The sequence below is a fragment of the Nanorana parkeri genome, unplaced genomic scaffold, assembly GCF_000935625.1.
Source record: "Nanorana parkeri isolate BGI_ZX_2015 unplaced genomic scaffold, ASM93562v1 scaffold59, whole genome shotgun sequence".
In the NCBI taxonomy this organism is placed as follows: domain Eukaryota; kingdom Metazoa; phylum Chordata; class Amphibia; order Anura; family Dicroglossidae; genus Nanorana; species Nanorana parkeri.
The window spans coordinates 2,786,433-2,801,479 of record NW_017306327.1 but is presented as its reverse complement, the minus strand read 5'-3'; the positions used below and the strand labels follow the sequence as shown (position 1 = coordinate 2,801,479).

At 39.9% G+C, this 15,047-nt stretch overlaps 1 protein-coding gene across 1 annotated transcript in view; it reads right to left on the bottom strand.

Moving 5' to 3' along the window:
- The window catches only part of WDFY3 (WD repeat and FYVE domain containing 3), a 195,553-nt gene that overhangs the window by 68,878 nt on the left and 111,628 nt on the right, over positions 1-15,047 (bottom strand). Inside the window, exons 21-27 of the mRNA XM_018576192.1 lie at positions 13,326-13,557; positions 11,359-11,519; positions 8,831-8,942; positions 7,468-7,658; positions 5,087-5,239; positions 801-874; positions 115-276 (exon numbers count right to left, since the gene is read on the bottom strand). Of these exons, the coding sequence (XP_018431694.1) occupies positions 115-276; positions 801-874; positions 5,087-5,239; positions 7,468-7,658; positions 8,831-8,942; positions 11,359-11,519; positions 13,326-13,557 (1,085 nt within the window). The remainder of the gene's footprint in view (positions 1-114; positions 277-800; positions 875-5,086; positions 5,240-7,467; positions 7,659-8,830; positions 8,943-11,358; positions 11,520-13,325; positions 13,558-15,047) is intronic.

Here is a 15,047-nt window from a genome sequence, read left to right as displayed (position 1 = left end):
ACAAAAGCCAAAACATTAATGTCATACATCAGTGACTTGATTTGTGTCCATAAACTACTGTAAAATGACAATCATAAGATTATTTCCACCCTCTAGGCATCATGAATACAATACCTGAGCAAGTCATTGCTGTTGGGGAAGCCTTGTAGCAGGTAACTCAGTACGTTACTGATGGCAGATATACTGGGCTGGGAGAGAGACATGTCTCGCAGAGTCAGCAATAATTTTGGTATCAGCTGGAACTCTCTCATGAGCTTTGCATTCTTTGCAGCCTCACTGAAATGAGATGAGATGTATGGGAAATATAGAAATCCTGAAAACAACATGTATACGTAAAGTGCACCACATTTTCCGTCTCTAGATCTTTTTTATAGCTCTGGTTTACAGCTGTTTTGATATTTTAGAGGAATTCTGTGTTACATTATATTGCCTTGTGTCAGCTTATGTTCCTGTTTTAAAGTGTATGTCAAAGAAAAAAATATGCAGTACATTGCAGCAAAACATGCTAATTTACCCAGGATTATCCCTGGGTAATAAACCTGGTCTAGGGATGCTGGCCGAGAGGGTGCCAACAGCGGCACCCACTGTGTGAATTTGCACTTAATGAACAGATATAAAAAAGCTTTTAATGGTATATTTAACATACCAAAACAGAACATATAAGAAAAGAGTATTTTTAGGGTTTACATAAACTTTAAAGAATGTAGAAAAGTATTTTATATCTACTTGTACCAGTGGTGTATATGGTATGGCAGAGGATGTAGATCATGGTAAGACCTCGTGTTTTACATCAGTCCTACCTGGATTCTGTGAGAAGCTCAATGAAATGTTCAAACAGGGAAAGATGGAGCTCATATGGTGCATGGAGCCAGACCTAAGATATACAGAGAAAACAGGTCACGAACACATAAAAAAATGAACAGTGTTGGCTATATATGCAGTTACACTTACAAAAAAAAACAAAAAAAACACATTAATCAGAAACGTCTTTAGTACTAGTAACTCTATATTGTAAGGGTATGTGACCACAACTGCCCTAACAAGGCGATTTCGATGCATTCAGAACATATAAAACTGGAGTGCAAAAACTGGATTTTTGTACTCGCCATAAAATCCTCTACTTGAACTCTATTGAGAAACACAGGAAGTCTTTCACCTTTTGTTATATTGCCGACTACAGAAGGATTGTAAACTGGCAAACAAAAAATATGTAGGCCAAGCCCAGTTAAACCCATCCTACTACACAAATGCCATAGTTTAGTAGCAAAGCAGTATGCAGAACTGTATACTGACCCTCACACAGAGGGGTGGGGCCTGTATCCCTCAATGAACTCAAAGAAGAGGATTTCACGGACAGTACAAAAATCCTGAAAGAGACAGTCTCTTTCGGGACTTCCGAGGGACACAGTCTCTTTTGGGACTTCCGAAAGCACTTCCGAAAAGCAGGGGTGAGCAACACAGCAAACATACGACAACAGGTAAAGAAAAAACAAAAAAGAGAAATGAGGACCACGTGGAGCTCAAAAAGCCACATTTAGGTCAGAAGACCAGAGGGCAGCCTTGAAAATCTGAAAAACAGTGCGTTATGACAAGAAAGGGTGGAGGTCGATCCTTGGACCAGAAGCTTGGATAATGATCTCCCTGAGCTACCTAAAAATGGTGGCATGAGAACCCACAGCACTCTTTCAGGATTCATCCAGGATGACAAAAAGATAAATCAATCTTTCTGAAAGTAGCAGTAGCTGGGAGATTCTCTCTCACAGTGCATACCACATCCAGACAACGGAAGCAAATTTCCATTCGATAAAATGGAGCAGGACAGAAGGGAAGAAAAAAGTGGTCCTGGTTTAGGTGAAGGCATAAACTGTCTTGGGAAAGAAAAACGTCCAGGCCTCAACTCCACCTTGTCTCTATGCACAACCATAAAAGGTTCCTTGCAGGACAAAGCCGACAGGTCAGATACGCAACTCACAGAGGTGACGGCAACAAAGAATACCATCTTTTGTGGGTGAGAGAAATGTTTCTAATGGGTTCCCTAAAGCGTAGAGGGAACCACATTCAGATCTCACAGATTCACAAGGGGAATGAACAGAGGGAGCTACACAAGAGACTCCCTGCCTTACTCAAACAGTAAGAGGCCAGTGGTCTCTGAAAACAAATAAAAAGGGCAGAAACCTGACCCTTTAGAGTACTGAGAGCCAAATGCTGGTCCAGACCCAGCTACAAGAAAGAAGGGTATTTGTCCCATGGAGAAACACTTAAGGTGGAAACCCCAAGACTCAAATCAAGTGCAGTATGCTTTCCATTTTCAATGATAGACCTTGAGGGAAAGTAGCCCTCCTAGCCCTTCGCATCGTAGGAATCACAGCTTTTCACTTTAGCTGGGCACACCATTTTTACAATTTCTCACCTTTTTATTTATCTATAACTGCAGCTTTTAGAGTTTGTAAAAGACAAACCATATATTTTCTGAAAGTAATATGTTGCACACTGTTGCACGTATATAGTGTGTGTGTGTGTGTGTGTGCGTGTGCGTGCGTGTGCTTTCCCTTTTGAAATAGAAAAGGAATTTGAGGACACAGAGTTCTCATTCTCTTTCTGCAGCCTCTGTTCTGGATGAAAGGAAAGCACCAAGTACAGAGGCTTCCCATTTATTCACAAACTAGAGATGGTAAATGTTTACTATTACCCAGTCATGAATGGATATAAGCCTCTGTAGTGAGCTGCTTCTATCCATTCTGAAACTCATGAATGAACAGGAAGTGATGTAAAGCACTCTTCATTCAAAACTGGGGACACACACTATGGGGACTAGTTGTTTACAAAGTGATCACTCCAGTGTTTGTTCTGCACACAGACGATCGGTAATTATTATTACACATATTTACTGATCCTCTGCTCTCCATCCTGAACTGCTTGGCCAGGATCTGACAGCCGGCGGCTCTGCCTTCTCTTCATCGCTCAGCCATCCTGATGACAACACTCCCTCCTCTACCATGAACTTTTAGCAGAAGGGTGAAAGCCACCAGTGTAAGGCTTACCGACGTGGCCAGCTGCAAACGGTTGTGTTCCGCCGTAAGCCTTACATTGGTGGCAGGGAAAGGGTTAAAGCCAGTAACTGAAGCAGGATGGCAAATTGGCTCTTGAGAAAGCCAATACTGATAATTTGGCAGAGCCCATGGAGCACTTGCCATGAGTTTTACCAGGTCGGATACCACTTCACTAGACAAGCAGCCACACAGAGCTATTAGCAGAAAGTGAGCTGCAAGCACCCGCTCCAGAGCAACTGCACCCCCACCGCCCCTTCCCCCCTCTCTAAAATTAGGCATGTTGTCACTGTGTGGCAGTAAGGCAACATAAGGCTTAGGCTATGCAGGAAGGCTTCAGGTACTCATAAAACCCAGACAGCTGGTAGAAGGCGAGTTGGATGGCCAGTGGTAACCAAAAGTCACTGTAGGCGGTCAGTAGGGACTGATTAAAGATGGAAGATTGAAGTGGCTCTTTGCAAAGCAGGAGCATCAGTGGGGAGACGTCTCCTCAACAGTGTATGGTGGGAAAGAGCGTTGCATCAGTTCCACAGCGTTAACCCCTCCTGCAGTAGAAATCTGTGGACAATCAGGAACTTTAAAGGCGCCCAGCAACCTATATATTTAAGGTAACTCCCGGTGTGATTTAGAAACAGGCAAAGCACTGACGCTATTGTCAGCAGGTCTGCACTTGGAAAGCGCTCTGTGGCTAACCTTTTACCAGAATAAAATAGTGGAACCCAGTGCCCAAAGGTCAAAAAGCAAGGCTGAGGATGGCCATGCCAAATAGCTGCAATCAAAGAGACTAGTTCTAGCAGCAGTGCAGAGAGGAAAAAAAGAAAAAAAAAAAAAAAAGAAGAGGAAAAAAGAGAAAAAGAAAAGCGAAAAAGAAAGGAAAAAAGGAAAGGGAACCAGGAAAAAAGAAAAAGGTAAGGGAAAATGTAAAAGGAAAGGTAATAGGAAAGGGAAAAGGGAAAAGGAAAAAGGAAAGGTAAAAGGAAAGGTAAAAGAAAGGAGATATAGGGTAGTCTTTTACACACATTCTAGTAGTAGGAGGGGTTATCCTGGGCTGGCCTACAGTTTTTGTGTGCACAAGTGCCCATTTCTTCTGTAGACGGCAGTATAGCTGAAAGACTTCCCATGTCCCTCAACTGATGTAAAGGAAAATCACAGTACTAAGGTCACCAAGTTGTAATTAGTGATAATAGGTTTTTGATAGTGATTAAATATCACAGCGGATAATGAATTGTAAATGGTTTATAAGAATTTAGTTTCTGACAGAATAAGGGAGGGTTTACTATGTGCCCCTATTCAGCAGATTTTCACCACTTCCTGTCCTGGTGACACAACAGAAAGTAAAGAAATGTCACCAGAGGGGATAAAAGAAAAAAGCAGAAGTTGAAGTATTTTCCATTCTCCCAATAAAAATGCTTTCAGCGATATTGGTATCCCTTTTACAGTGATTATTAAATCCTGTCACAGTAACAGAGCAGGAAACGAGGGGAAATCTCTCCAAAACAACAATAAGAACTTGACAGACGTACTAGCCCTTCCCTATTCTTTCTGAAACAACTAATACATTTGATTGGTTCTATTAAATTCTTTACTAGTTGAACAAGGTAGATTCTATTTATATACTTCTTTGCTGTGGTATTACAGTTCATGCCCGATTTTATGCAGTATGTTAAAATATTTGCCAAAATACATTACAAAGATGTATTCTTTCACATTTCAATTTTTGGTCCCCCCAAAAAACACCTGATATAGCCTTTTCTTGCTCTTTCTTAACAATGTAAATAAATACATGTTCATCAGCCATACTAATGGAAAGGGAAGATGGGGTTGTAGGAACCATCGATGCCCCCACCACCACCACTGAACTGAATATGGCCATCATTGCACACTAACACAATTTTTCCCCACAAAGTGTTTTTTTTATGCCATTCAATAAGTGACACATTGCTTTATCTGATTGTAATGTTAAGAAAAAGTGGAGATCTACACAGAATGTCATCAAAAATAGACCACAGCATAGAAAAAGATTCTTTGCAACCACCTACCTCAAAGTCACACAATAGGTCTTGGAAGGCAGTTGAATTTGGGATAATGGAAGTCTCATGACCACTGTCCACTGTTCCCACCAAGGAGAAAGTGAGATGCAAAATGTGGCTGTTGAGAAGTCCTCTTTTCTTCTTCAGCAACATCGCTAGCAGCTACCATGAGCAAAACAGAAAAAGAAACCATCTAAGCATTGAAGATACATATATTAATGTAGTTTGTCAGAAACTATACCCTACTCATATAAGGCAAATAATCATAATAATGTAACAAGACTACACTGCCAGGAGTGTTGTGTGAGGAACTGCACTGAATAAGGAAAAAGTGAAAAGCAAATACTCGGGTAAAATATCCGGATGCATGCTGCGGAGCTGGAGGAGATGTACTACAGTTTGACCACAGTGACAAAGAGTCCACTGTTAGAAGCAAAAACTAAAGCCAAAGGATGGACAATATCATGTAGGGTAGAACTGTATCAAGTCTTAAAGTAAATAAATACACTATTCCCATCGCTCAGGCTTGTATCAAACCCTTCTAAAGAAAAATATTATTCTGAGGATTCAATATCACTATAAAAATAAATTAATTAAAAAATGTACAGTGCACCAAAGTAATGGATGTGGGGAAAATAAATGCAAGCATGAAGGAGAAAAGGATATCAAGAGGATACATGATGTCACATGACTTTTGAATTTTCTTAATGTTTGGTTAATTATATGCTATGGCTGTGAATAAGATCCTATGCACAAACAGATGTAATGAAGTATGGTAGGAAGTGATACATGGGTGCCCTATTTTTTTTGCAAATGTTTTGATTAATAGTTTATTGGTTGAATTCATGTGATTTTCACTAAAGCAGTAAGTTGTGTGTGTGTGTGTGTCTCATAAACCATTTACTAATAGGAGAATTCTCAAAGCAGCAATATCAATATATTAATTCCCTCTTTCTGTGAATATTAAACTAAAGTCTATAATTTACCTTTTTCTGACACGAGTGTCTAGTTTATTTCTGTACATAATGTCAACATATAGATTTTATTAAAAGCTACAATTTTGTTTATACTCGCTAATGTCACCAAACAAATATCTATGTGACATATTGAGTGAACCCAATTAACCTTAATAGGAATAACCTTGAAACACCCATATCTTACTAGTGACACTTTCATCTGCAGTTTGTTAAATGGAAATTTCCATCCTATGAGCACAAACAGCAATTGCAAAGCTTGTCAAAATAGATGATGAATGTTGGTTGCCTTGAGCATAATACTACCTGATGTAAGATGCAAATCTGCATTTCTTAATGAATATTTATTCACCCTACCAAGCCATTTATCTAGCTGAATCATATCTAGTCATCAACCTCCTGGTACAGGGAAGAATGTTTGCTACATATTACACTCAGTGTAAAATTCTGGTAAATATACCCTAGGCAACTTAATTTCATTGTTTCTGTGAGACAAATTATTCTGTACTCACTTATCGAAAAATCATATTTTTGATTAGAATACTGAGAAAAAATGAATACTGCCAGGTATGGGGGGGGGTCTGCATCTCACTCCTCCTCTGTTGTTTGCCGACTAGCCACTTAAGACTTCCAGCACAGTCACATGGGGACAAGGAGAGTCCTCAGCCCTGAGCCCCACACGACTGCTTCCTCCTGCTCTATTGGCAAAACGGAAAAGCGAGGAAGTAAAGGGAAAGTAAATATAGGCTGCTGGTGGGGCCAACATCGAAGTGAACCTGTTGCTCTGCCCTGTATAGACAAAGTACAGGTTTGCTTAAAAGAGAATAGCCAAACCTTTTTTCGGCTATAGTTCTCTTTTGGGCTCCTGTAACCCAAAGTCATCATATAGCAGGCTATTGCCTGCTATATGCGGATAGCGCAGAGCTGCGCTGCAGCCGGGAAAGATCCCAACAATTATGTCAGGATACACCCCACTGCCAGATTAACAGCTGGCTCCGTCAGGATACACCCCACTGCCAGATTAATAGCTGGCTCCGCCTCTCTAGAGGCGGGTCCAGCTATGTCCGCCCCCTCCCCTGTCTGTGTTTCTCCAGTGCTTATCGGAGGGACAGATGAGAGATGTGGGGGAAATCCTTGCGTGGAGCAGAGTGACAGTCACTGCTCTCTGCAGGGAAAAGCCATGAGCTGAGAGATCAGTGGCCAAAGCGATCACGTCTCAAAATATCCAGAGCAACCAATCAGATTCAAAAACTTTCATTCCCAATCATTTTTTTTAAATGTTTAAATATAATTTCAGCAGCAGTGAGGTCTTATTTAAGATCTATGCATAATATATTTGCATTGTGTTTTTTTTTTCTTTGCATAACCATGTTATGGAGCTTTCTTTCAGTATGTATGTTTTCATTTTGGACAGACCTGGTAACCTCTAATCCTTTCCATCTCTTTGCTGGCAAGTGGGTTGCTTTTTACCACACACACAAGAGCCTTGACTGCTGCATAGAGGCCTTCAACATCTGATGCCATCGCCACTAGTCCGAGAATGGCAGCTGCTCCTCCTATGTATTGCAAAGTTATAGCTACAGGTTTTGGGACAAACGTTCTCACTCCTAAAATACATAAAAACAATTAATTTAAACTTTCTTTTTTTAAGCAGTAATTGCATTACTAATGCAGATTTACAAATGCTCTATAAAACAGCTCACAATTTTAAACTTGATTCAGGGGCTCTGCAAATACCCCTTCCATCAGGGCTTACTAAGGGAGAACATGCATCAGGACTGTGATGACTTAAAACTTGATACCGTTTTGTGCATTGTGTGAGACTGCACAGAGCTCTTCAGTAGCTGAGTTGGCTGACAAATCAATGTTAAGTAAATCACAGTCCTGATGCATGTTCTCCCTCAGCCCTAATGAAGGGGGTATTTGTGTGAGCCCCCGAAACGGATTCTCCATTTCTATACTGTCCTCTCAACCCTATAATGAAAAGGAGTGATGAACTTCAATTCACAATCCTGAAATCTGACACTACAAACCAAGGAGACAGTGGAGATCCTCTGGAATCTAGAAGCTGCCTGTCCAGCAGTCAGATCACCTACACCAACTCTTTTACATCATAATTGGCTGGCCACACCAATAGGATAAACTCTTGTGGGTCCAGCACCGTTATTCCACCTCTTTCCAGTAGAAGAAATGGATGAGGCACACTGCAAGGTTGAAAATTACGTACTTCCCTTATCAAGGTGCCTGTCGGATTGAAATAAGAATTCCTGCAACACCTGGTTTACGGTTTCATAATCCAAATGCAAGTTATGATGGAGCAGTGTGCCTTTTTCATTTAGTAAAGTAATGTGAGTGATTTGTGTATTATGTGGGTATGTGATTTGTTTTCTGAAAACCTGTCACTTTTTGCATTTCGGCTAATGTGTTCTATACGTAAACCGGAGCACAAACTGACTTTCTCTTCTTATTGGGTTCGACTAAAGAATGTGTTGTATACTTAAACCTGAGCACAAACCGACTCTCTCTCTTCTTATTGGGGGAGATACAAGTCCATTTAATGCATGCATCTAGTCACACAAGAGAAAAGCTTTTCTAGAAGGGCTACTAAAGGCTATTTTGGAAAGAGGGAAATATGACCTATGGCATCTATTTAAACCAGAACCAGAAAGTAACAGATGATAGTACAATCGATACTTTCACTGTACTTTACTTTCCCTACACTTTTATACAATGTATACCCTTAAACAATAAAAACAACACAAATAATAGAAACCGTTACCTAGGTAACCAATGAGTGCTGCTCCTATGGTCCGAGCTGGTCCATTCAAATGTCCAGCTGAATTGTGTAGCAGTTTCACTGGGGTGGCATTTTCATGAGATGATATTGCCAGCTACAAATAACAAAAAACACAAATAAGCTTATTGCCTGCATCCAAAGTTCTAAACTAAATAAAGGCAAGAAGGAGAAATAAAGGACACCTTCTGAGCAACTGCAGAGGCTGTTACTACTGACTTCCATGTTTAAAAATACTAGTTTCCTGGCTGTCATGTTGTTTTCGTGACTTTAGTCTGCCATTCCTTATCAACATGCATGTTATGGGTCTCTGAAAGTATTCAAGCCATGCAAATAGTATTTTTAGAGGTACATAAGCAATGGGAACCCCAGTATTTATCTCAGTATTGGTTTAATTGAAATCACAAGATTCAAACCTTAAAAACTTTATCAATTTAAAGATTCCCCACCAACTGGCATACCACTTTATATGTACTATATTTGCCATTAGTTAATGGCAAGCCATAATTCAAGTGATGTGATGTACCTCCCATAGTATGCGGGTTTCTTAGGTCAGGGTCTATCCTTCATGTCTATACTGCTGCGTGTTATCAATGGTCTCTCTTATTTAAAGGAGAACTATGGGGTCAGGGCTTTTCACCATAGTTCTCCTTAGGGTAACGGGAGGACACAAACTAGCGCCCTCCCGTTATCGTAAGCTCAGTATACTGAGACGCCGCAGCCGGAGCGGATCCCGACATCAATGTCGAGATCCGCCCAGCTGCGTGAGTGACAGCTGGCTCTGCCTATCTAGAGGCAGAGCCAGCTGTACCCGCCCCCTCCCCCATCCGTTCCGCCAGTCAGCACTGGCGGATCGGAGCGGGGAGGGGGGAATCCAGCCCCTCCCCTGTCACGGCAGAGAGCCGTGACTGGATCAAGAGGTGTGCGAACGTCGGTATATGTCCGCTCACCTCCCGATCTACTGAGCCGACCTGTGACAGTCTCATTGTCACAGGTCGGCTAGAACTATGAGGTGAGTGAAAAGAAAAGAACCTCATAGTTCTCTTTTAAGAAAAGTTTTTAAGAGTTAGTGCAGGATATCTAAAAGTCAGTTCAGTGTATCAGTCATACTAGTTACATGTAAAACAACTTCTGTGTTATACAGATCATGCAGCTACCTACTCATAAAATAAAAAGCAATAATGAAAAAAAAAATCTAATTTTCTTTATAGCTCTGTATGAAGGGCAAGGCCAGCACATTAAACCTAACCATTTAAAACTATTGTACACAACAAATTCTCTTATGTCAAAAACATATTTGTTGCTCAAACATAAATTAAAATGCAGCTTTTAGAAACAAAATGACCAAAAAAGGAATAGTAAACCTTAAATATCTCAAATACATAAACGATATTGCCAAAAGTATTTGGGACACCCCTCCAAATCATTGGATTCAGGTGTTCTGTGAAATAGCTTTGCTACTAAATATTCCACGGTCAACTGTTAGTGGTATTATAACAAAGTGGAAGCAACTGGGAACAACAGCCACTCAGCCACAAAGTGGTAGGCCACATAAAATGACAGAGTGGGGTCAGCGCATGCTGAAGCACACAGTGCACAGAAGTCGCCAACTGTCTGCAGATTTAATAGCTACAGACCTCCAACCTTCTTGTGGCCTTCAGATTGGCACAACAACAGTGCGTAGAGAGCTTCATGGAATGGGTTTCCATGGCCAAGCAGCTGCATCCTAGCCTTACATCACCAAGTGCAATGCAAAGCGTCGGAATCAGTGGTGTAAAGAATGACGCCACTGGACTCTAGAGAAGTGAAGATGTGTTCTCTGGAGTGACGAATCATGCTTCTGTGTCTGGCAATCCGATGGACGTGTCTGGGTTTGGCGGTTGCCAGGAGAACGGTACTTGCCTGACCGCATTATGCCAAGTGTAAAGTTTGGTGGAGGGGGGATTATGGTGTGGGGTTGTTTTTCAGGGGTTGGGCTTGGCCCCTTCGTTCCAGTGAAGGGAACTCTTAAGGCATCAGCATACCAAGACATGTTGGACAATTTCATGCTCCCAACATTGTGGTAACAGTTTGGGGATGGCCCCTTCCTGTTCCAACATGATTGCGCACCAGTGCACAAAGCAAGGTCCATAAAGACATGGATGAGCGATTTTGGGGTGGAGGAGCATGACTGGCCTGCACAGAGTCCTGACCTCAACCCAATAGAACACCTTTGGGATGAATTAGTGTGGAGACTGTGAGCCAGGCCTTCTCATCTGACATCAGTACCTGACCTCACAAATGTGCTTCTGGAAGAATGGTCAAACATTCCCATAGACACACTCCTAAACCTTGTGGACAGCCTTCCCAGAAGAGTTGAAGCTGTTATAGCGGCAAAGGGTGGGCCAACTCAATATTGAACCTTACAGACTAAGACTGAGAGGCCATTAAAGTTCATGTGCGTATAAAGGCAGGCGTCCAAATACTTATGGTAATATAGTGTATATTGGTATATACACAATCTTGTACCTTACCTGCTTTGCAATTGCTTTGCTATCCAATTTGTTATAAACTTTTCTTATTCTTGCAACTGTTAAAGATGACACAGAAAGTGCATAGAGTCCAAAGGATACCTTTTCCTCTGGTACTAGTGACACCATAGATGGGGTACCAGATTCAGACTTGGAATCTTTACCTGTAAGATAAAAGCCACATCTTATTTAGCAACGGATAGGGTACGCCGGTTTGTAAAAGATTAACCTGCCAGTCTCAGGACTATATGACCATTGTTACATAAGAAAATCAACATTTTCTTCCTCCACCTTTGAACTAATCTATTAGTAAGTGCATTATTCTTTCTTAAAATTCCAGACGCACGGTTTTAATTATTGTCTGTATAGATAAAATAATCATGTTTGGTCGGTCCCTAAACCCGTCTCTGTTCAATTTTAAACTGGTCATCATATTATCTCAAACTCTGTAAACCGCCACAAATTTATAAGGTAAATTAGCTCTGATTTGCTTGTTTAAAGTGGATTTCCACTACAGACAAATTGGGATAACATCTATCTTATATTTGTTACATCTTATTCACATATACAAATTGCACAATATTCACAAATAAAAATTGCTGCTTACATATTACTTTTTTTTTCTCAATGGAATTTTGAATGCAAAGGGGGTGGGGAAGTAAATGTTCACCATAACTAACCCTGTTTGTACTGTGCTGGAAATTCAGATTAACAGTTGTAAACGACATTTGTCCTAACAAAGAGTTAGTAATCTGGAATCATAGTATGTTAATGAGAGAAAGCCCTCAGCATCCTTAGTCTTTCTATGGAGACAGACAGTTTCTTGGCACTCTGAAATTGTACAGAGTAATTTGCAGTTTGTCCAAGGGCCTGCTCTACAGACATATAAAAAGGTAAGAATATTTTATTTTTAGGTATACGGTGTGAATAAAAACAAAAACATAATGGGATTTTCTTGAATTTTTCTGCAAAAGTGGAAATACACTTTAAGCATGGCCAACTGTACATAGAATACATGGTACTAGGGTCATAACACTGAAAGGAGGAATTTATGAAAGCAAAATACCTAACCAGCAATATTCCGTCATCACAAAAATACAATTTTGCAGTGTTTGCTACCTTAAAGTGACATTAAACCCTCAGATTTTTTAACATAAAACAATAGTGTAACGTGTGCCTTACTGTAATCCATGGTTGTTTCCCTTCTCTTTGCTGCTCTTCCTTTTAAATCTGTATCTGTTCTCATGCTGGGCAGAACTTCTGTTTTGCAGCAGACTGCCTTGCCTCAGGAATGGATACATGGTGTCTGTGTGTAGGTTTGTAACCTGAGCCAGCACTACAGGAAGAGGCACTCAGCTGCAAAGGGAAGTTCTCCCCAAGCATGAGAAGACATGAGGATATAAAAGGAAGAGCAGCAAAGAGAAGGGAAACTACAATGGATTACAGTATTGGTTTATGTTAACAAATCTGAGGGTTTAATGTCACTTTAAGTTCTAAAAGATTTTGTATCAAATCGTTACCACAGTGGTCTTTTTTCTTTGTGGAGAATTGCATTTTAAAAGTGAGCAGTTTCACCTTTTTTTCTTTTCTTTTCTTTACTAAGCTCACTGAACATTCACTTTGCTAAGTGATGGAGCTTCACTCTTTTAGTAAACCATCCCCACTGTATTTTTAAATACAGCTGTAAATACACGAATTTATGCCCACAACCACCCCATGTACAACACTAGAACAGGACAGAATTGTGTCATAAAAATATCTATATAAACAGAATGATTTAATTTGTAAAAGCAAAATACAATATAAAAAGGCACATACAGTGAAAAATTCAACTGTACACCATAATTTGCAACATGATAATATTTCACAGGGGCACAGACACAACTCTATCAACACGTACTTTAAAAAATATAAATAAGTGATGGCAATACATTTTTAATCAGAGTTAAAACATATCTGTATTCACTTACATGGAGAGCAGACTGCCTGAAAGCTTCCAACATAATTTGGTCCCAGTTCATATACAACACCAACACTTGCTGCAGTCAAGACTTCCTCCAAAAAGTGAGTTGGTCCCAGGCGCCACACCAGCGAGGAAAGCTGGCGCTGAGCTGGAGGAGTGCCAATGTAAGTATAGACTGTGCTAACGACTGGTGGGTTGACCGAACCAGATCCCCCTGGGGTACTATGTACATAGTGCAGCTATATTGATACAAATAAAAGCCATTTAAATTGTCTTACTGGATTTTTTTTAAAGGACATACAAAATTCAATATTTATTAGAAAAAAGTAGAAGAAAAACATTTAAAGACATTCTACATTTGTAATTATACACAAAACAAAAATTTTTAATAATTCTTGTAAATAGAACTTAGTATTGTAAAGTGTTCTCACTTTAAATTAGCAAATAACTACCACCATTACAAATAATTCTAAATATAAATACAAAATAATTGGGCTTTTTGATAAATGAGGCCAATTATATTTTCTACAGTGACATTGGTAATAAAGATAAAAAAAGACTGTTCAAGAAGTTCAACTTCTTGCAACTGATGATTATGTCTAGGGGAAGGAAGACAAACCCCCCTGTGGAAATTGCAAGGCAATTATCCAATCCTTTATTGAATACTACAATTGTTTTGAAATTTAAAAATGGCTCCCAGAAAATGAATTTAACAATTTAGATCATTCACGGCATCTAACAAGCACAGGGGGGACAATCTTCATTAATTGTGAAGCTGGACTGATGCAAGCTCAGAAAAGTGTATAATAAAGAAAAATTCTGTTTAAATTCCATTATTTTTTTGCATTACTACTGAATGCAGTAAAACATTTTACAGCTTAACTATTCCTGCTGTAAAAAACCCCTTCCTAATCAGGTTGTAAAAAAACATGCAACTGACAAGCAGTGCTGCCAAGTATATCGTAACTAGTATTCCCAAGTCCTTCTCCATCTCTGTTATGACCAACTGTATTCCATTTATTATATACGGGGTAATTATACTTATAACTGTAGCCTAGGTTATTAGCCTTACACATAAAATTTCATTTGTCACCCAAATCTCATGTTGACATTTTCTCTAGACCCTTCCACAATATGTCACTAACCTGCTGAAACCCAACAACCCCACATAATTGTGTGTCATTCAAGAAAAGTAATAATACGATCTATATTCCTAGTGCCCAAAAAGCAGCTCAGTGCTTAGCATGTGGCCCGCTGTGTTTCAGACTTTAAATCAGGTATGGAGCAAACCTGCAAAAAACGTAGTAGTAGCAACTTCTGCAAGCTTTAGCACCAGAACCACCGACTGTCACTGATGAAATGAACAGCCCCATTCCTTTATTAAATTTAATCAAGTGTAATAAAATATATTTTAAAAATCCCATCTTAAATATGGTGGATGCTCTAGATGACATTTGCTTTTACTGTTTGGGAGTCAAACACTTACATAAGCAAGTGACGAAGGGCAAACTAACTTAGCAATCTTGGCTTTTTGGTAGGTCTATTAACCAGTTGACATCCGCGGTGTTAAACCCCCTTCCCATCCAGGCCATTTTTCAGTATTCAGCGCTGCGGTACTTTGACTGACATTTATTCCGTCATGCAGCGCTGTACTGAAATGAATTTTATACCCTTTTTTGGGGACAGATAGAGCTTTCTTTTGGTGGTATTTATTCACCACTGGGGGTTT